This window comes from Camelina sativa, chromosome 6, assembly GCF_000633955.1.
Source record: "Camelina sativa cultivar DH55 chromosome 6, Cs, whole genome shotgun sequence".
NCBI classification, from domain to species: domain Eukaryota; kingdom Viridiplantae; phylum Streptophyta; class Magnoliopsida; order Brassicales; family Brassicaceae; genus Camelina; species Camelina sativa.
The window spans coordinates 2,944,327-2,963,527 of NC_025690.1; the positions used below are offsets into that span (position 1 = coordinate 2,944,327).

General features: G+C 39.1%; 7 protein-coding genes across 8 annotated transcripts; 5 read left to right on the forward strand and 2 right to left on the reverse strand.

Annotated features, from left to right (window-relative positions):
• LOC104790232 (probable plastid-lipid-associated protein 4, chloroplastic) lies at positions 1,675 to 3,412 on the forward strand. Its single transcript, XM_010515938.2, has 6 exons — positions 1,675 to 2,197; positions 2,323 to 2,436; positions 2,526 to 2,621; positions 2,830 to 2,904; positions 3,000 to 3,067; positions 3,158 to 3,412. Exons 1-6 carry the CDS (start codon positions 1,895 to 1,897, stop codon positions 3,228 to 3,230), a joined length of 729 nt encoding a protein of 242 aa, XP_010514240.1. The 5' UTR covers positions 1,675 to 1,894; the 3' UTR covers positions 3,231 to 3,412.
• On the forward strand, positions 3,548 to 7,386 carry LOC104790233 (probable plastid-lipid-associated protein 4, chloroplastic). The gene is made up of 9 exons (XM_019246636.1): positions 3,548 to 3,748; positions 3,846 to 5,023; positions 5,119 to 5,415; positions 5,525 to 6,093; positions 6,204 to 6,317; positions 6,419 to 6,514; positions 6,819 to 6,893; positions 7,001 to 7,071; positions 7,152 to 7,386. Exons 4-9 carry the CDS (start codon positions 5,788 to 5,790, stop codon positions 7,222 to 7,224), a joined length of 735 nt encoding a protein of 244 aa, XP_019102181.1. The 5' UTR covers positions 3,548 to 3,748; positions 3,846 to 5,023; positions 5,119 to 5,415; positions 5,525 to 5,787; the 3' UTR covers positions 7,225 to 7,386.
• LOC104790234 (putative leucine-rich repeat receptor-like serine/threonine-protein kinase At3g53590) lies at positions 7,794 to 10,023 on the forward strand. Of its 2 annotated transcripts, XR_002038592.1 has the most exons (2): positions 7,794 to 9,288; positions 9,936 to 10,023. XR_002038592.1 is itself a non-coding variant. In XM_010515941.2 (1 exon), the coding sequence occupies exon 1, from the start codon at positions 7,961 to 7,963 to the stop codon at positions 9,230 to 9,232; it is 1,272 nt and encodes a 423-aa protein (XP_010514243.1). In that variant the 5' UTR covers positions 7,795 to 7,960; the 3' UTR covers positions 9,233 to 9,549. The 2 variants fall into 2 exon arrangements, 1 of the variants encoding a protein (XP_010514243.1); XM_010515941.2 differs by lacking the exon at positions 9,936 to 10,023 and having other exon boundaries at positions 7,795 to 9,549.
• Positions 9,887 to 10,889, reverse strand: LOC104790236 (early nodulin-20-like). The gene has a single exon (XM_010515942.2). It carries the CDS (start codon positions 10,859 to 10,861, stop codon positions 9,887 to 9,889), a length of 975 nt encoding a protein of 324 aa, XP_010514244.1. The 5' UTR covers positions 10,862 to 10,889.
• On the forward strand, positions 11,145 to 12,968 carry LOC104790237. The gene is made up of 8 exons (XM_010515943.2): positions 11,145 to 11,344; positions 11,442 to 11,491; positions 11,575 to 11,817; positions 11,903 to 11,963; positions 12,052 to 12,176; positions 12,258 to 12,320; positions 12,404 to 12,528; positions 12,635 to 12,968. The coding sequence occupies exons 1-8, from the start codon at positions 11,269 to 11,271 to the stop codon at positions 12,780 to 12,782; spliced, it is 891 nt and encodes a 296-aa protein (XP_010514245.2). The 5' UTR covers positions 11,145 to 11,268; the 3' UTR covers positions 12,783 to 12,968.
• Positions 13,822 to 15,106, reverse strand: LOC104790238 (uncharacterized protein At4g04775-like). Its single transcript, XM_010515944.2, has 2 exons — positions 14,632 to 15,106; positions 13,822 to 14,531 (listed from the first exon to the last, which is right to left on the reverse strand). The coding sequence occupies exons 1-2, from the start codon at positions 14,803 to 14,805 to the stop codon at positions 14,232 to 14,234; spliced, it is 474 nt and encodes a 157-aa protein (XP_010514246.1). The 5' UTR covers positions 14,806 to 15,106; the 3' UTR covers positions 13,822 to 14,231.
• On the forward strand, positions 15,401 to 18,698 carry LOC104793903 (regulator of G-protein signaling 1-like). The gene is made up of 11 exons (XM_019246637.1): positions 15,401 to 15,436; positions 15,868 to 15,988; positions 16,077 to 16,140; positions 16,229 to 16,313; positions 16,422 to 16,495; positions 16,582 to 16,862; positions 16,945 to 17,047; positions 17,650 to 17,785; positions 17,870 to 17,994; positions 18,074 to 18,195; positions 18,283 to 18,698. Exons 2-11 carry the CDS (start codon positions 15,986 to 15,988, stop codon positions 18,469 to 18,471), a joined length of 1,182 nt encoding a protein of 393 aa, XP_019102182.1. The 5' UTR covers positions 15,401 to 15,436; positions 15,868 to 15,985; the 3' UTR covers positions 18,472 to 18,698.

Genomic DNA, 19,201 nt, shown 5'->3' on the forward strand with positions numbered 1-19,201 from the left:
GGTTAAATTTTTTTTTTTTTTTTTTTTTTTTTTTTTTTGGCAACACGGTTAAATTTTTCTTTTAAAGAAGCAATATAAGACAAAAATTGTCAAACTTATTTCTTAAATTTTGGGAGAGTTCGTCTACTCTATTTGTTACTAAATCACCTAAAGGGTATGAACATGAAAACATAAATGAACTGAGGTCGAAACATATATAAGTTGAAAAAATGGAAAAAATATAGAGAGAGTGATGGATAATTTCCATTTTACCGTCTCACACTTTTTAGCCCTCACAGGCTCACCTTCCTTTACCTTACAAATGCTCTCTTTGATGTATTATTTCTCAGGAATCGTTCATGTTTGTCAACATTGCTCATTGACCTCTTTTCCACTCCATCCTCTGTTGTAACCATCTTGGTCACCAAATTCATCTATCCCTCTTTTGTCTCTGTCTAGTTTTTTTTTTTTTTTATATGCTGCACATATTTGGACTAATATGTAGAAATGAGAAGAGAAACTTAGGGATGATTATAGTGAACATGAGACAAATACAAAAACGATAAAAATATAGTATTTTTAATGCATCAAAAGTGTTAATCAAAGGAATATAGACACCTATCGAACCATGATCACACAGAGTTATAACTTACCCTAGGCTCCTTAGGTCTTCAAAAAACATTTGATCAATCCTATGGCCGTGTCATGTGTATTTTGGATATTTGGCATGCAATTTAAGAAAGTAGACTATATTACCACACTCTTATTTAGTTAACTATATATAGGACACGAGTACTCCACACTCATCATCAAGGTCTCCTTGACAAGGAAGTACCTCTGAGTTAGAGACTTAGAGCCAATATGATTTACTAATTCGTGATCAACACAAATTAGAAAAGATTAAAACTGTCAACAACTATACAATAATTAGCCATGGCCCATGGCCCATGGGGACCAAGCCTAATCACATCAATTGTTCATGAAAAAATTATCGTGAATTGTTCATATAACCTTCCTATATTGTTTCTGTTGATCATTATGAATTTTCAGTAATATAAAGTTAAACCAATGAGAAGCGAGTTGGTTATGGTCTGGTACAAAGATCACAACCAGAGAAGGATTCAAGAGTGGTTAAAGTGATGGTCAGAGTTTGTTGGTTCTGTTGTGCTCTCCCATGTGGCCATGTGTATATTTGAGACTCTCGTTCATTGTGTATGCATCTACTCTCTCTCTTTCTCCTGTTTGTAACTCGTAGTGGAAACTTAGAATCCTCTACTTGTGTATGTGATCATAGTAAAGATTCGGTTTTTCGCGTTGAAAGTTTTGTCAATTCAGTTGGTAATCGCATAATGCTGATGATATAGGTAACTTTAGCCTTTGATTCATAGTATTAAATAACACAATCGTTAAGGAGCTGTGTAGAATATGATAACTCAAGTCCTTCACATAACTATGAACGCAATAGTTTTGTAGTCTCAGTCTTGTTGTATCATTCTGTATACATGGTGATTGGAACTATAGAAAACAACTGCTAGTCTAATTTAAATTTTAAATGATCACTTTCGCATTGTGTTTCTTTCTTGGTTTTAGTATAGACAAGAAAAAAGGTAGAGCCTTTTGGACAATTTCAAGAAATTGGCAAAGCTCTCCTTTTTTACATTTGTTTCAAAACGACGCCGTACGGAATCGGAAACGAGGAGAGCCTCTCGTTTCGGAGGAGAGAGAGAGAGAGAGAAAAATCTTATCTTTGCGACTGTGTTGGTGCTGTCAGCCATGGCAAAGACAGAGCCACGATCTCACTCTTCTTTCTTCTTCTGTTCTGTGTCTGCATTCAAAGAGAGTCTCTCCTGAAAACGAAGCAGAGACTCCTCCTACAAGTTCATTAGAGAGAAAGTGTTGTCCCTTTTTGATTCCCATGGCTTTACCTTCTTGCTTAAAGACTACAGTTCCGATGTCTCCGACCACCGGATTTAATCTTTCCGGCAGTCTTATGAAGTCGGACAGTGGCTTCGCCGTTCCGACGAAGTTACAGAGCATCCGAAAAGGTGATCGAGAAAGATTGAGAATCCAAGCTGTTTTCAGCTTTCCTCCTGCGTTTCTGACAAGAAACGGTCGAACTGAGAAGCAGAAACAGCTAAAACAAGATCTTCTTGAAGCCATTGCACCTCTCGAACGTGGTGCTACGGCCTCGCCTGATGATCAGCTTCGGATTGATCAGGTTCTTGATTTCTCTTCCTGTGGGAACCATCATTAGGGTCTTGAATATAATAGATTTGGTATATTAGAGTCTAGAGAATGTGATTAAGAAACAATTCTGAATGACTTGTGTTTGTACGGAGACAGTTAGCTCGTAAGGTGGAAGCAGTTAACCCAACGAAGCAGCCTCTGAAGTCTGATTTAGTCAATGGGAAATGGGAGCTCATTTATACAACCTCTGCTTCGATTTTGCAAGCAAAGGTTAGAACTTGTGTTGCTCTTCTTGTTGTCTATGTTTTGTTTTTGTGCTTGTTATGTCAATCTCTTTAATTTCTTGAACAATGCAACAGAAACCAAGATTCTTAAGATCAATAACAAACTACCAATCTATCAATGTCGATACACTAAAGGTGCAAAACATGGAGACTTGGCCTTTCTATAACTCGGTAAAGCTTCTAACCGCTGAATTCTCTTTTCAAACTATGTTTAGAGAACATTGTTATTGCTTTCCATTGTGATTTAAACCGTTCCATTGTGGCTAACAAGGTAAGAACCTAGGAGTAAGACCAAACTTTTATCATCAATCTAGCATTATTTTTGGAGATTCTTTGTAAAGTGAGTCTCATATATTAGCAAACTACAATGTTTACCTAGGTAACTGGAGACTTGACACCCCTCAATACAAAGAAGGTTGCTGTGAAACTTCAAGTGTTTAAAATTCTCGGCTTTGTAAGTACACCAAAACTACTTGCTGCTATATTAGAGAACATAAACTGATTTAAGATACCACATGCTTCTTTTACTGATTGGTGTTGGCTGTGCAGATTCCTGTAAAAGCACCTGATAGCGCGCGCGGTGAACTAGAGATTACCTATGTGGACGAGGAACTACGGTCAGTAGTGAATGATAGTTTTCATTTTCATGTATTATGAACAAATATCCAAAACGTTTTGAGTCTTGAAAGAATGTTTTTGTTTTGCAGGTTATCAAGAGGTGACAAAGGCAACTTGTTTATATTGAAGATGTTTGATCCGACTTATAGAATCCCTCTCTGATTTATCGATATGGTTCCGAGCCATCAAACATACCTTGTTCTGTCTCTCTTCATCATGTAATCTAACATTAAAAATCTAATAAGAGAGAATAGGAAAAAAGACGAGCTTTTTTGTAAATGTTTCAGCTTGTTCTGATCGACATTGCACTATATGAGATAAAAAAAGCTCAAAACTTTGAAATTGTCAAGAGAAATCAGAAACGAACTCATGTCCCTGTGTTGGAAAAGGGGTTATTCTAGGTTCTAATTTGCATCAAAATGTTACAATAAAAATTTGGATTTTGTCTTCTTTCATGTTGTGTGTTTCTCTGATAAACGACGACGCCGTACAAAGCTGGCGAGACACAGACCTCTCGTTTGGGAGTTTGTCGTCAAATATTAGCCCTTGCAACGCTTTCTTCTTCCTTCTTCCTCGTGAAACTCTTCATTCGTTTGTTTAAAGTCTCTGATGGGTTTCATCTCTCAGAAATCTTGAACCAGAGGAGCTTCAACTTCTATTGGTTACCTTCATCGAGGTAGGTAAGTTCTATTCCTAACTCGATAATGCTCATATGCATCTGTGTATTCTACAAAGATTCTAAATCTTGATTTGCTTGAATTGTACTTACTTGATCAGTTGGCTCCAGTCCCAAACTATTACGATGTGCATGCGGCACAACTGTACAAGAGTCACTATAAGATTCTTAAATGTTGCCTCTTCTCGGTCCCAACAAAACCTTCTCACATATTTCTTATCTTTTTTTTTTTTTTAATAAATGTTAAATTATATTCAAAAGAAATAAACTTATACAAAATTTGTGTTTGACTTTTTTGAGGACAATTTTAAAGAACCCTAAACAGAGCAATTATACAAAACAGAGCATTAAACTTGATAGAGAGTTGCAGCAAACCAAGATTGAAGAAGATGGCCCTCTCCAATGGTACTGAGTCTGTTGCAAACGTTTTTATCAAGTAGTTGAACCAGCGTTGCCTCCTGAACCGGTGTCTCTCCATGACGTCGAGCGTTGCGCTCCCTCCATAGAGAGTGGATCGTATTCTGGAAAGTGTAGCCCAAGAGAAACTTGGTTGTCTTGTCCAGGTCAGTGCCAGTGAGTAGGGAGATAATTTCAGACCAACTTGTAGTGAATCTGTCCCCGAGGAGATCCTCAGTTAGTTTCTTCCACACTTCTTGGGTGAAAGGGCACAAGAAGAACATACTCGTTTCCAGCGGGTGCTTACAAAAAACACAGGTCGCATTTGTATTTTGATTCCATACCCTTAGTCTGTCTCCTGTGGATAATCTGTTTTTCATTGCTAACCAGGTAATGAAAGCAAATTTCGGCGTCGCCAATGGGAACCAGATGGCTTTATGATTCGCCTTTACCGGTTTGGCTACACGTATTTGGGACCAGGTGTCCTTTGTCAGGAACCTGCTGCGGTAAAGATCATTCTTCCCTTTCTAGAGTGCCACATCGTGTTGATCCTGGACACAAGCAAGCTGACATTTCCGAAGTTCTTCTTCAACAAGGTTCAGGAGCGGTTGTCTGTGGTTTCTGCGCCTAGTGGAGACCATTGCAGTTGCCACCGTGCTCGACAGCGGGATTCCTAGATCGATAGGACCCCTGTTCTCAATTTTATCATATAGTCGACCTAAGGAGTTCCAGTCATCAAACCAAAAGGAGGTAGAGCAGCCATTTCTCACCTCAACACGGTGAAACTGTTTTCCAATGTTTTGATACTTGAGGAGTTTTCTCCAAATCCAAGACCCGTGTATGTGTTAATTTTTTCAGACCATAATGAGCCCGAACAGATGAGGTATCGTTTGACCCAGTTAATCCATAAAGAATTTTTTGCAGATAGTATCCTCCAAAGCAACTTTAGAGTACTGACTTTGTTTGCCTCCTCTATAGAGCGGAGGCCTAATCCACCTTCATGCTTTGGTAGACAAACATCAACCCATACAACTTTAGCCTTTTTTGAGCTTAGAGAGGGTCCAGACCATAGGAAAGCGGAGCATAACTTGTTTATTTCTGCAATGCAAGCTTTAGGGAGTCTGAAAGCAGCTATTCAGAAATTAATTGTGCTAAATATGACAGAATTTATGAGTTGCAGTCTACCACCAAAGAATAGCGACCGTGCAGTCCATGAGCTGATTTGGGATCGTAAGAGTCTCTTGGAGTGGTAATTGCATAATGCTTATGATATAGGTAACTTTAGCCTTGATAGAACTCAAGTCGCCACATAACTAATGCACTCCATAGTTTTCTAGTCTCAATATCAGTTGGGTCTTATTGCTGCTCTCTTTCTTGATTTTAGTGGAATGTTTGGAAAAGCTCTTCTTTTTACATTTGTTTCAAACGACGCCGTAATGAATCGGAAACGACGAGGGCCTCTCGTTTGAGAGAGGGTGAGGAAAAAATCATATCTTTGACTTGCGGTGGTGTGTCTTGTCAAATGTCAACCATGGCGAAGACCGAGCAACGATCTCTCTCTTTTCCCTTCTTATGTGTCTGTCTTCGAACAGAGTTTTCAACTCTTAAAACTCCATTGGAAAAGCTTTTTTCCTGTTTTGATTTTCCATGGCTTTACCTTCGTGCTTAAAGACTGGAGCTTTAATATCTCCGGCCGCCGGATTTAGTCTTACCGGAAGTCTTATGAAGTCGGACGACAGTGGCTTTGCTGTTCCGACAAATTTACAAAGTATTCGAAAAGGTGATCGGGTAAGATTGAGAATCCAAGCTGTTTTCAGCTTTCCACCTGTGTTTCTGACAAAGAAGGGTCGAGCTGAGAAGCAGAAACAGCTCAAACAGGAACTTCTAGAAGCCATTGAGCCTCTTGAACGTGGTGCCACTGCTACGCCTGATGATCAGCGTCGGATTGATCAGGTTCTTGATTTCTCTCTTCCTGTAGGAACCATTAGCGTGCTTGAGAATAGTTTTGGTACATTTAGGGTATAGAGAATGTGACTGAGTGACTTTTGTTTAAATCGTCATAGTTAGCACGTAAGGTGGAAGCAGTAAACCCAACAAAGGAGCCTCTGAAGTCTGATTTAATCAATGGGAAATGGGAGCTCATTTATACAACCTCTGCTTTGCGTTTGCAAGCCAAGGTTAGAACTTGTATCTTTGAAACTTGTGTTGTTGTTGTGTGTATATGTTATTTTTGCTGGCTTGTTGTGACATTTCCTCTGTCTCTTTGACAATGTAACAGAAACCAAGGTTCTTAAGATCAATAGCCAACTACCAATCTATCAATATGGATACACTAAAGGTGCAAACCATGGAGACTTGGCCTTTCTATAACTCGGTAAGGTTTCAAACCGCTAAATTCTCTTTTTGTACCATTCACGAGTAGGTTTGAGTTGTGTTAGACCATATACGAAGCTCTTTTTCTCTGTGTCTGTGATGTGGAAACCTATTGATGTGATCCAGTGCTAACAATGTTTAAAATGTACTAATCACATATATGTATGATCATGTCCATTGTGGCTGGCTAGGCAAGAACAAAGAGGACTAATTCTAAAGTTTTATCATCGATATAGCGTTTTCATCTTTGGTTAGTAATATTCCTATAGCAGAATTTGTAATAGCACACTACAATGTTTTTATAGGTAACTGGAGACTTGACACCCCTCAGTTCAAAGAAGGCTGCTGTGAAACTCCAAATGTATAAAATTCTCGGCTTTGTAAGTACACCAAAACTCTTGCTGCTATATGTGCGTGCGTCTATAAGAGAACCTGTACTGATTCATACACCGTATGCTTATATTACTGATTACTGTATGCTGTGCAGATTCCTGTAAAAGCACCTGATGATACCCCACGTGGTGAACTAGAGATTACCTATGTGGACGAGGAACTACGGTCAGTTGTGAAAAGATAGTTTTCATTTCTCTATGGAACAGTCAACCGTTTGAATCTTTAAAGAGATGTTCTTTTTACAGGATAACAAGGGGTAAAGGCAACTTGTTGTTTGTATTGAAGATGTTCGATCCCACTTATCGAATCCCTGTCTGATCGAAAAATTGGTTCCAAGTAATCATACATACCTTATATCTCTCATGTGTCATAATGTAACATAATATCCAATAAGAGAGAATAAAAACAAGAGCTTCAGCAAACGTTTAAACTTGTTCTGATCGACAATGCTAAGCAACAAAAAGCTCAAAACCTTAAATAGGATACTCTCAGCAATAAAAATTTGGTTGTTTTTCTTCTTCGTAAATCACATAAGAAACTCAGAAGAGAGTCTCAACAAAGTAAAGACATAACAAAAAGAAATGTAACAGAAAATAGAAGTTTCTGCTCCAAAATTTGAGGAAGCTCAAGCTAAAAAGGACTCCATTGATGTTGTTTGTTGCTGCTCCTCGAGATAATAATAGTGACAATTAGATCTAGCATTTGCACCAACCTTGCTCCCCTATAAGGCTATTATAATAACTTCTATTTTTTTTATGTCAACAACCAAGACTTCAATTTAGATTTTGACAACTTTTGGTCATATTCACGAGTTATCCTGCTTTGGAATCTTAAAGGAGAATGGTGTATAGGGCCAACCACACCTCACTATACAGATGTTGACTGATGGACCCTCACACACACATGACATAATCACACACTATTTCTATATATATAATAAATTCTTGTGTCTTTGAAGTTTCAGAACAAGGTTCCTTATCACACGAGCCTCTCATCCAAGTCCAACGGTCTTATTCACTCCAACCCCGCTCCACTTCTTCTTCTTCTTCCAAACATGTCTCAGAAACCAAAGCATCTCTCTTTAGTTATGTCTTTACTTGCAATTCTCTTAGCCACTTTATTATTATCTTCGTCAGTAGAGTCCAAGACATTCTGGGGTGATGTGAAAGCTCTCAAAGACTTGAAAAGCTCAGTAGATGCCAAATCCATGAGTCCAGGGTCTTGTCTGAGTACCTGGGACTTCTCCCTCGATCCCTGCGACAATGTCTTCAGCGACACATTCACTTGCGGGCTCCGCTGCGTATCGGGTCGGGTCACTGAGCTCAGTTTTGACCAGGCCGGTTACTCCGGCTCCCTCTCTTCCTTCTCCTTCAACCTCCCTTATCTCCACACCCTCGATCTCACCGGCAACTACTTCTCCGGTCCACTCCCCGACTCACTCTCCAATCTCACCCGTCTCACCGGCCTTGCCCTCTCCGGAAACTCCTTCTCAGGATCCATACCCGACTCCCTCGGGTCGATGTCGCTTCTCGTGGACCTCCTCCTCGACAACAACCGCCTCAGCGGCTCTGTTCCGGCGAGTTTTAACGGTCTTTCCAGCCTAAAACGGTTAGAGATCCAAGTCAACAACATCTCCGGCGAGTTCCCCGATCTCAGCTCACTCAAAAACCTCTATTACCTCGACGCTAGCGATAACCGGATCTCGGGTCGGATCCCGTCATCGTTACCGGAGTCTCTAGTCCAAATCTCGATGCGAAACAACCTCATCCGAGGAACCATCCCTCAAAGCTTCAAACTTTACAGCTCTCTCCAAGTGATTGATCTTGCCCACAACAAACTCAGCGGCTCAATCCCATCTTTCATCTTCACTCATCAGTCTCTACAGCAGCTAACACTCTCCTTCAACGGCTTCACCTCTTTAGACTCACCTTACTACTCCCCCATGAGTCTCCCCAGCGAGCTTATATCAATCGATCTCAGCAACAACCGGATCCAAGGCGTGTTACCTCTGTTCTTGGGTTTATCACCAAAGCTCTCAGCTTTGTCCTTAGAGAACAACAACTTCTTTGGTATGATTCCGACACAATACGTCTTGAAAACAGTATCGTCGGGATCCGAATTCGCCCGGTTTCAGAGACTCTTGCTAGGTGGGAATTTCTTATTCGGTGTTGTACCGGGTCCTTTGATGGCTCTGAAGCCTGGCTCAGCGAACTTGCAGCTCACCGGAAACTGCTTCTCGTGGTGTCCCGCGACTTTGTTCTTCTGCCAAGGGGAAGAGCAGAGGTCTCCTAATGAATGCAGAAAGTTTAGCCGTGTTATTCCATGATTCTTCTCATTTTCTTGTTTTAGCCGGTCCGGTCGAGTTGGCCTTCCTATAACTCGGTAAAGTTTCAAACCTGAAATTCTCTTTTTGTACCGTTTGCACAACTAGGTTCACGTCTTGTACCATTAAGGCTGATTAGGGGAGAACAAATGATTTAAGACATCATCAATGTAATATGCCTTTAGCAGTGTTGGTAAAATGAGACCTGCTCATGTATGTTATGAGGCATCATGTTCTGTATATCGCTTGTTCTGTATATCACCTCATCATGTATGTAATCTAATAAGAGGGGAACAAAATAAGAGACGAGCTTTTGTCGATAGTTTCAACTTGTTCTGATCGAAATTGTGCACTATGCCACATTAAAAGTTCAAATCTTGAAATTGTCAAGAGAAAACAGAGCGGACTTATGTCTCTTTGTGATGGACACTCAGGTGTCCCTTGTCATATAATGGAGCATGTTCACGTTCATGATCAAACTATAAAGAAACGTCGAAAATTAAAGAAAAATATATGAAAAAAAATAAACGAAACAATGTATTTCAGCCACTGAACAACTAAAAACCAAAAGAAAATCAAAAACTCTTAATAACCAAAAAAAAAAAAAACCCTTAAACTAAAACTCCCCATGGTTGATTAGTTAGTTGATCCGAATGCTTAGTGATGAGGTCTGATAATGCATAACCACCACCTCCACCTGTTGCAGCGGTTAATAGGTGAGAGCTTCTTGGGAACATCGGGCAAAGTAACATCTTCGGTTGATGGTTGCACCGTGACTCGAAGCTTAATGCCAGCCTGACAAAGACCGGTCTTTAAGCTTACAAAATAATGCACTCCTGGTTTAGTGAGCTTAACGAGATCGTGTCCTGTCTTGTACACGGCTACGGTAGAATTTGATTCACATGATTTGAACTCAAGATCATCGCTGATTTCTCTAACGTCGCTGAGGTCCTTGTTGTACTCGAAATAGAGAGTATCTCCAACACGAAATTGTTTATTTTTACTCCACTTGTAATAGTAGTAACTGTTGTAGACTCTCCATCCTTTGGAATCACCTACCTTGTAGATCCTTCCCATCTTGCTTGGTGGTGGTGGAGGAATCGGACGTGACGGTTCATGGTTCTTGCTCGGTGGTGGTGAAGGAGGAACTGGACGAGACGGTTCATGGTTCTTGCTCGGTGGTGGTGGTGAAGAAGGAATTGGACGTGATGGCTCATGGTTCTTGCTCGGTGGTGGTGGTGGTGAAGGAATTGGACGTGAGGTGTCATGGACGACAAGAACGTCGAGTTTAAGTCCGTTGACGCATTGAATATGATTTGAGGTGATGAAGTAATGATGTCCTGGTTCCTTGAAGGTTACGACATCGTATCCGGTGTTGTAAACAACTTTAGGAGAAGAGGCATCGCATGAATCATACTCTAAAGCGCTGGAAACTTGAGCGAGGTCGTTGACGTTCTGATCGTATTCGAAGACGAGGGAATCTCCGACGTGGAATTGCTTATGTTCAACCCAAGAGTCGTCCTTCACAGTCCATCCATAGTCACCACCGACTTTGTATAGTTTAGCCGAGGTGCAACTAAAGAGAAACATGATCACGAGCACGAAGCTAAAGATCTTCTTGGTGGTGGCCATGATTTTGGAGCGTATGAATAGGAAGAAGAAGTAGAAAGATGATAAGATGTTTGGTGAAAGAGAAGTCACCTATGTGCCTCTATTTATATAGCTTTACGAATCATAATTAATCCTTGTCCTTTTAGGATTAAGTTTAGTTTAATCTTAACAATGAATGAGTTTTAAGAGTCTTCTTTGAACGTTGTTCCTTTTTGGAATTGGATTCACTTCTTTGCAATCCTTTTCTAATTGGGAAGGGTTTTTTTTTTGTTATGCAATCCTTCAAACGACGCCGTATGAAGCTGGCGAGACACGGACCTCTCGTTTCGGAGGAGTTTGTCGTCAGGTATAGGCCTTGCAACGCTTTCTTCTTCCTCTTGTTTGTTTTGGAATCAGAGTCTCTCTATGAATCGGCACAACATACTCTGATGGGTTTTATCGCTCTGCAATCTTGGAGCAGAGGAGCTGCTTCAACTTCTCTTCATCTCCTTCGTCCTCGTCCAGGTAGGTAAGTTCGATTCCTAACTCCATATCATCATAGTATGTGTATTCTATAAAGATTTTGAACTTTTTTTGGGTTGAATTGTGCTTACTTGATCAGTTGGCTCCAACCCTAAGCTATATGTTGCTCCAGCAGTACAAGCAGTTACTGTAAGATTCTTGGATTCTGCCTCTTCTTGGTCTGAATAAAATCTGCTAACAGATGATCTAATTGTCTGATTAATTATATTCAGAATTTTAAGTTTGATGTAAGAGCCTCTTCAAGTCGTAAATCACTTAAGAAACCCAAAAGAGAGTCTCAACAAGGTAAAGACATAACCACAAGAAATGTTACAGAAGAAGAAGTGACTTCTCCAAGATTTGAGGAAGCTCAAGTTGATACTGATGTTGTTGTCGTTGCTCCTCGAGAAGAAGTGCTTCAGGCGTGCACTGTAACTTCTGGTTTAATGGCTGCACTAGGTCTGATCATCAGGAAGGTGAATCCCATTTGAAAGTTTTTGGTTTTTTGTTGTTGTTGTGATTCTAACCTTTGCATCTAACTGATTTGGTTGCTACTAGTAGGCATCTCATGTTGCTTCCACTGGAGGATTACAGGTCCCAGACTGCTCTAGTGACATACCATGTAACATTTCAAAAAGAACTGATTATGTGGTTTATGTAATTACCATTTCAGAGAATAAATAACCAAGACTGGTTTGTATTGTGTGCAGTTGGGTTTGAAACTTGGCATCTCGGGTTAATTGCTGGAATTGTTGTGTTCATATCATCAAGCAGGTCCTTGCTACTTAAATCTTGGCCAGATTTTGCTGATTCTAGTGAAGCAGCAAACCGACAGGTAGATCCATTACTCAATTACAGTCATATACGGTTCTCTATAACTCCACTTATTCTCTTCTTTGGTATTCACTACTTGCAGATTCTTACTTCGCTCGAACCTCTAGATTACCTTGTTGTCGCAATGCTAACTGGAATTAGTGAGGTAACAGTTTAACAATCAAAGATAGTAAGATACAAACACAAAAATAGTAGTTTGTTCATTGGTTTTGGTTGATGATTTCACAGGAAATGCTCTTTAGAGGTGCATTGATGCCTTTAGTCGGAACCAACTGGAACGGTATTGTAGCGGTTGGACTCATCTTCGGTTTACTTCATTTAGGAAGTGGAAGAAAGTATTCTTTTGCAGTTTGGTAAACCACTTTTATCATACATTTTGGTACCTCAATGCTCAATGCTAATGAGAATCGAATAAGAACAAATCTTGAATTCTGTTGTGGTTTCTTGAAATGTTTTCAGGGCTTCGATTGTTGGTATAGTCTACGGTTACGCAGCGGTTCTATCGTCGAGCCTTATTGTTCCGATGGCCTCGCACGCGGTCAACAATTTGGTTGGAGGTCTGTTGTGGCGATATAGTTCCAACTCCAAGATCAAGTCACTGGAGTGAAATAAACAAAAGTTTACACAATGGGGCTGAATTGAAAAGTTTACATTATTAGTGAGTGGTTTTGTCAAGAATTTATAACAGAGAGGGTGGTTATTGCAAAATTTACTGTACCAAAGTCTGTCACAAAGGACAAAAGTGTGAAATTGGATCTCTATACATTTAATGAAGTGAAAAGTGAAAAACCAATCATGATTGAAGTTTCATGCTTTTTTTAGTGACAGTACTGTTACTTGAAATTTATATTTAAAAATGGGAAAACGTCCTGGTTTCCCATGAGAACTATGATATCGTACCAGATGGAGCCCGATCTTTACCCCCGTCCCAGATGGCTCTCCTGAAATTCTTTTCAATCTATATACCCATATATCTGTAATTTACGTTTTGTATCTCCATGAGAATAGAAGATATCATCTATTTCACCATTGCTATAGGTTTAATTGGTTTACTATTTGATTAACCGAGTGACGAAGTTTACAAACCAAAATAAACCTGATTTCGACCCGATTAAAACCTGATTTTGACCCGATTAGAAACATAACCCTCAACCGAGAAATCCCTAAAATCACATTTTAACCTCTTTTTTGTTTTCTCTCGCGACGAACCCTAGAAAATCAAATTTCACCATCGATTTCTCAAATTGAATCGATGGATTTAATAATCCGATCTGGTTTTGGGCAACAAGATGGTATTGGGCAAAGAGATGGTGTTGGAGAACGAGAGTACGATGAAGAAGGAGAGGATCGAGATGAATTTCACGTCGATATGCTTGCTCAGGAATTTACCGATGCTGAAGAGTCGATTCGTCATGATACGTACCCAGAAAGTGACGACGAGGAAGAAGGTCGTGGTCGTGGTGCGGGTCGTGGTCGTGGTGCGGGTCCAGAGAGGGTGTTTACGGATATCGGACGTGGTGATGGAACTTNTATTTCTCAAGATGAGTCTCTTGTTCTCATTTTTTGAAATTTGCGGTTTTTCAGGCTTCTCAGGGTGGTGGAGGAGAAGTTGTTCAAGGTGGTGGACTTTCTCAAGATGGTGGTGGACTTTCTCAATCTGGTGGAGGAGAAGTTGTTCAGGGTGGTGGAGGACTATCTCAAGGTGGTGGAGGACTTTCACAAGCCTGAATATTGAAGATTATGGTAGTAGGGGTCTGTTTTTTGGTTTAAGAGACTAGTTGGATCTGTATTTTGGTCGAATAGACTAGTAGGGTTATGTTTTTGGTCTGTGATCATGTTGAGAACATGATTTCAAAACGTTATCATTCTGCTTGTTTTCAGAACATGTGTTCATCATGTTCTGCCTTTTATGAAATGTGGAATGTCTTATCTTATTAAATGCAATAGCAACACCAACAGGAGTTCACACTCAACACCAAAACAAACAAGAGCATAAAGCAGAGCATACAACCGAACAACAATAGATTACAACCGAACAATAGTTTACAATAGCTCATCATACAAGCTTAAACAGAGCAAACAAGATCATAAAACCGAAAACACATACAATTATACTCTTATTCATCCTACATTGCAATTCAGCTTTTGCTTCCAACAAAACTTCTTCAACCCTCTCACAAAGCTCTTTTTCGAACTCCATTTGCATCTTCTCAAATTTCAGCTTCTGTTCTTGCAATGTCTCTATTGTACGCTCTTTCATCTCTTCTTTTACTCTCTCAAATTGAACACCCAATGTTGCTACCTCGTCCAACAATGCCTCATCGACCCACTTAAAGATGTGGTTATCGTTCACAAGCTAACATTATATCATAGAATACAATGAAAATTGATGAGAAGGATTAGGCTCGGATTTGGATTAGGTCGATGTCTACATCAAACAAAGCATAACATAGTACCTTCTTTGCTGCTGCTTCTCGACATCGAAAGTATCTCCGAGAAGGATTAGGCTCGGATTTGGAATTCTTTGCCACGATGTGTTCCCCACACCAGCATCTCTTAGGCACGCCAACGACGAATCCTCTTTGTCGAACATTTGATGAACCACTCGAACCTCCAGAAACGGTACTCATGGTTGCAAAGATCGATTTAAGAATTTTATGCTTTTAGGGTTTGAGGATTTGGGGATTTTAATGGAGTTATAGATGTGTTATAGATGTATCGTCTCGGGTCGGATTATTAACATCAGTCAGGTTTTATTTTTGGTTTTCTATTTGGTATGAACGGTATCGTATCGGTTCACTCTTTAAACCGATAACATCCCGATATATGGGTATATAGATTGAGAAGAATTTCATGAGAGCCATCTGGGACGGGGGTAAAGATCGGGCTCCATCTGGTACGATATCATAGTTCTCATGGGGAACCAGGACGTTTTCCCTTTAAAAATTGAAACTAAATGTTAGTATAATTTTCCTTTTGGTTTATTAAAATTAAATATTACTTTTTTAATTTTTTTTTTTTTTTAAGTTTAATATTACCGGTAAAGGAAGTGTTCGCCGGTCAAAAAAGTCAGATGAGAACAGAAACGTGAACAATGGAGAGACAGAGACGTCTCTCTTCTCTTGTGCGAAATGTGAATTTTTTAAAGATGTTAACCTTTTTTTTTTCAATTTTCTAAATTCCAACATCCGATAAATTAAAATTCTTTTTTTTTTTTTNCGATTACGTCGCCGTTGCAATTTCAGTAATCTGCTTCTTCGTGTATGTATTGTCTTCTTCTTTTCATCTTCTTAGTTGTGAAAGATCTGAGTTTTTATTATTTTACTGGGTTTTGCTTTGCTTGTTTGACTCTCTTCTTGACTTGGGTCGGAAAAAAACAATCTCTAATTTTTGGGGTTTCAATCGTTTTTTTTTTTTTTTTAATGTTCGTATGGTGGTCTTGTAAGTGTTTGATATTATGTCTCATCGGAATTGCTTTTGTTTAGGATTACCCAAAGGATCTGTCTTTTTGTTTCGTTTCAGCTCTTTTTAGCTGGGAATTTTTAGATGTTCTTACTCATAGTATCTTGATAGCAAGATTCAAATACTTAGATTTGGAAGTTTATAAGCTTTAATTTAATGAACTTCCCAAGTTGTTTCATTTCTTTATTAAGTTCGATTCTGTCTTGATGGATTTCACTTTTGTTTACTAGGCTTCTATCGCGTTCGGTCTTACCGTGTTTGATTCACAAGGCTCCTCGTACTAACAGTAGCAGTTTCTGGATCCCTGTTATTCAAGTTGTCTCCAGCTTCAACCTTTTGTTCTCAATTATGGTTAGACTACTTGATGATTCGACTGGTTTTAAGAATTCACTTCATTTGTTGAGTTTTCTATACTAAGATTTCCTTTTAATTTTCTTAGATGTCAGTTAATTTGCTTCGAATCAGGACGAAACATTGGTGGCGATATTGCTATCTTTGGGCAGGTTTGTTTCGAAAACCCATGATTCCTCATCTTCATAAACAAGTTGACTGTTAGAATTTGATTTGTAGTCTTGTAATGTTTGATTTTAGTGTGGATCGAAGGACCACTTGGATTCGGTTTGCTGATGAGCTGCCGTATAACTCAGGCGTTTCAACTATACTTCATATTTGTCAAGTAAGGATCAATCTCACTCAATATGCTTTCGATTATCAGGGGACATTGGATTACAATTCTAATTGTCTTTCATGTTATTTGGCTATATGTATAATCTTTGCAATGTAGGAAACGTCTACCACCCGTAAGATCATACATTTTTCTACCCCTTGTTTTGTTGCCATGGATCTTTGTATCTGCAAGTAAGAATCTGAAACTCTGCTTTGTACTTTGCAAATTGTCTTTGGTTTTGGATAATAACTCATAATCTTTTTGATTTTGTTTATAGTAATCCACGCAAAAAGGCCTCTCAATCGTCAATGCCACATGGGTCCTCGATGGACTTTCCCAGTTGCAGGCCTTCATGCTTTCTATGTCCTTGCCTTAATTGCATTCACAAGAGCTGTCCGACATGTAGAATTTAGATTTGATGAGCTTAGAGATCTCTGGAAAGGAATCCTTGTCTCAGCCACTTCAATCATTATATGGGTAACAGCGTTTGTGTTAAACGAGATTTATGATGAAATCTCTTGGCTTCAGGTTGCTTCAAGATTTGTACTTTTGGTCACGGTATGAAAGCTCATGCCTAGGTTTTGCTTTATCATTTTGCAGTTGTACTTTTAACAGACTTGTGAGTTTATTCTTCTTTCAGGGTGGGATTCTTGTAGTTGTCTTCTTCTCCATCTCGAGCAACCAACCTCTTCTTTCACAAATCAGCTTGAAGAAAAGAGAACAGTTTGAGTTTCAAAGAATGGGTCAAGCTNTCTACCCCTTGTTTTGTTGCCATGGATCTTTGTATCTGCAAGTAAGAATCTGAAACTCTGCTTTGTACTTTGCAAATTGTCTTTGGTTTTGGATAATAACTCATAATCTTTTTGATTTTGTTTATAGTAATCCACGCAAAAAGGCCTCTCAATCGTCAATGCCACATGGGTCCTCGATGGACTTTCCCAGTTGCAGGCCTTCATGCTTTCTATGTCCTTGCCTTAATTGCATTCACAAGAGCTGTCCGACATGTAGAATTTAGATTTGATGAGCTTAGAGATCTCTGGAAAGGAATCCTTGTCTCAGCCACTTCAATCATTATATGGGTAACAGCGTTTGTGTTAAACGAGATTTATGATGAAATCTCTTGGCTTCAGGTTGCTTCAAGATTTGTACTTTTGGTCACGGTATGAAAGCTCATGCCTAGGTTTTGCTTTATCATTTTGCAGTTGTACTTTTAACAGACTTGTGAGTTTATTCTTCTTTCAGGGTGGGATTCTTGTAGTTGTCTTCTTCTCCATCTCGAGCAACCAACCTCTTCTTTCACAAATCAGCTTGAAGAAAAGAGAACAGTTTGAGTTTCAAAGAATGGGTCAAGCTTTAGGCATACCTGATAGTGGATTATTATTTCGAAAGGAGGAGTTTCGACCTGTTGATCCTAACGAGCCACTCGATAAGCTTCTTCTCAATAAAAGATTTCGCCAATCGTTTATGGAGTTTGCTGATAGGTACTATATTTGATGTGTATGATCTCTCATTTTCTTCTCCCGGTTTCGCCATTTATTCAAACGAAATGTTTTGTATGTTGTTAGCTGCTACGCTGGAGAAACATTGCATTTCTATGAAGAAGTGTATGATCATGGTAAAATCCCGGTAGATGATTCGACAAGAAGAATCTACATGGCTCGACATATCATGGAGAAGTTCATCGTTGCAGGTATCTTCATTCTTCCTCATAAACCTGTCTCAGGTGTTCGTTCTTTGCTTAAATCTAACTATCAGTTCCTTGACTGCAGGAGCGGAAATGGAAGTAAACTTATCTCATAAAACCCGGCAAGAGATCTTAACCACTCAAGATCTAACTCACCCTGATCTCTTCAAAAACGCATTAAACGAAGTGATGCAATTGATCAAGATGGTAAGATAACACCACTCTTTCACTCTCTTCCCCTTTGAAATTACTCTCTTGAATCTCATTTTGGTTTCTTTTTCAATGGTTTTGTAGAACTTGGTGAGAGATTACTGGTCATCCATCTTCTTCATCAAGTTCAAAGAAGATGAAAGCTGCGAGGAGGCAATGCATAAGGAAGGATGGAGCTTTTCATCTCCAAGACTAAGTTCAGTTCAAGGCTCTGATGATCCGTTCTATCAAGAACATATGTCAAAGAGTTCAAGATGCAGTAGTCCCGGTTAAGGAGTCTAAACTAGTACAGACCAGAACTTAAATAGATTGTTCATAGCAAATCAGTCCATATGTAATCTCTCATTTCACATTTCTTGTACATGTCTTTTTCTTACTCTTGTTATACCAAACTGAGAGAGACAATGTCCGGTTCCGATTTTGGTTTGGTTCAAACTGAGAGAGAATGTGTATACCGGAGAAAACTTTGGAAAAAAGAGATGTCTGGAACATTACACGTATATGCCATCACCCGTTTCAAAATGATACCAGATTTTTTTATTAGAATGTAACTAATAAATGTTAATTTTTTTAACTATAAAAACATTTCATATAACATCCATAGCAAAGAACTCTTGATCCTTATGATTATTGTCATGTCCTTGCAGATTGATGATGTTGCAACACATGTTTCTTGATCACACATGGACATAATGTTTTCCACATTTATCTCACGCGTGTACAACATCTTAACTTTTTATTTTCTTTTACCGCTTGAGTTACTCTTTTTTTTTCTCTACAATCTTATAAATTTCTGAAGGAACTTTATTCCAACATAATCAAAAAAAGATTCTATATGTAGGTAAGAAGTCTTGCCAGCGAATGAAAAAAAATAAATAAATAATATTTCATTATTGTGGTGACTCTTTCCCAAATATTAGTGGTTCTCATCTCATAAAATATAAACATTATTTCCCAAAGAAGTCTTTTTCGTCGTTTTTTTTCCTCTCTAACATAAGGTTTT

What these genes read in the sequence shown, in the direction of transcription:
- LOC104790232 (XM_010515938.2), top strand. Translation starts at nt 1,895, where the DNA reads ATGGCTTTACCTTCTTGCTTAAAGACTACAGTTCCGATGTCTCCGACC. An exon ending in ATCAGCTTCGGATTGATCAG is followed by an intron (nt 2,198 to 2,322) that starts GTTCTTGATTTC and finishes GTACGGAGACAG; the next exon opens with TTAGCTCGTAAGGTGGAAGC. An exon ending in CTTGGCCTTTCTATAACTCG is followed by an intron (nt 2,622 to 2,829) that starts GTAAAGCTTCTA and finishes ATGTTTACCTAG; the next exon opens with GTAACTGGAGACTTGACACC.
- LOC104790233 (XM_019246636.1), top strand. Translation starts at nt 5,788, where the DNA reads ATGGCTTTACCTTCGTGCTTAAAGACTGGAGCTTTAATATCTCCGGCC. An exon ending in CTTTGCGTTTGCAAGCCAAG is followed by an intron (nt 6,318 to 6,418) that starts GTTAGAACTTGT and finishes ACAATGTAACAG; the next exon opens with AAACCAAGGTTCTTAAGATC. An exon ending in TGTATAAAATTCTCGGCTTT is followed by an intron (nt 6,894 to 7,000) that starts GTAAGTACACCA and finishes TATGCTGTGCAG; the next exon opens with ATTCCTGTAAAAGCACCTGA.
- LOC104790234 (XM_010515941.2), top strand. Translation starts at nt 7,961, where the DNA reads ATGTCTCAGAAACCAAAGCATCTCTCTTTAGTTATGTCTTTACTTGCA.
- LOC104790236 (XM_010515942.2), bottom strand. Translation starts at nt 10,861, where the DNA reads ATGGCCACCACCAAGAAGATCTTTAGCTTCGTGCTCGTGATCATGTTT.
- LOC104790237 (XM_010515943.2), top strand. Translation starts at nt 11,269, where the DNA reads ATGGGTTTTATCGCTCTGCAATCTTGGAGCAGAGGAGCTGCTTCAACT. An exon ending in CAGCAGTACAAGCAGTTACT is followed by an intron (nt 11,492 to 11,574) that starts GTAAGATTCTTG and finishes AATTATATTCAG; the next exon opens with AATTTTAAGTTTGATGTAAG. An exon ending in CTGCTCTAGTGACATACCAT is followed by an intron (nt 11,964 to 12,051) that starts GTAACATTTCAA and finishes TATTGTGTGCAG; the next exon opens with TTGGGTTTGAAACTTGGCAT.
- LOC104790238 (XM_010515944.2), bottom strand. Translation starts at nt 14,805, where the DNA reads ATGAGTACCGTTTCTGGAGGTTCGAGTGGTTCATCAAATGTTCGACAA. An exon ending in GAGAAGCAGCAGCAAAGAAG is followed by an intron (nt 14,532 to 14,631) that starts GTACTATGTTAT and finishes ATATAATGTTAG; the next exon opens with CTTGTGAACGATAACCACAT.
- LOC104793903 (XM_019246637.1), top strand. An exon ending in GGAGAAGTTCATCGTTGCAG is followed by an intron (nt 17,995 to 18,073) that starts GTATCTTCATTC and finishes CCTTGACTGCAG; the next exon opens with GAGCGGAAATGGAAGTAAAC. An exon ending in TGATGCAATTGATCAAGATG is followed by an intron (nt 18,196 to 18,282) that starts GTAAGATAACAC and finishes ATGGTTTTGTAG; the next exon opens with AACTTGGTGAGAGATTACTG.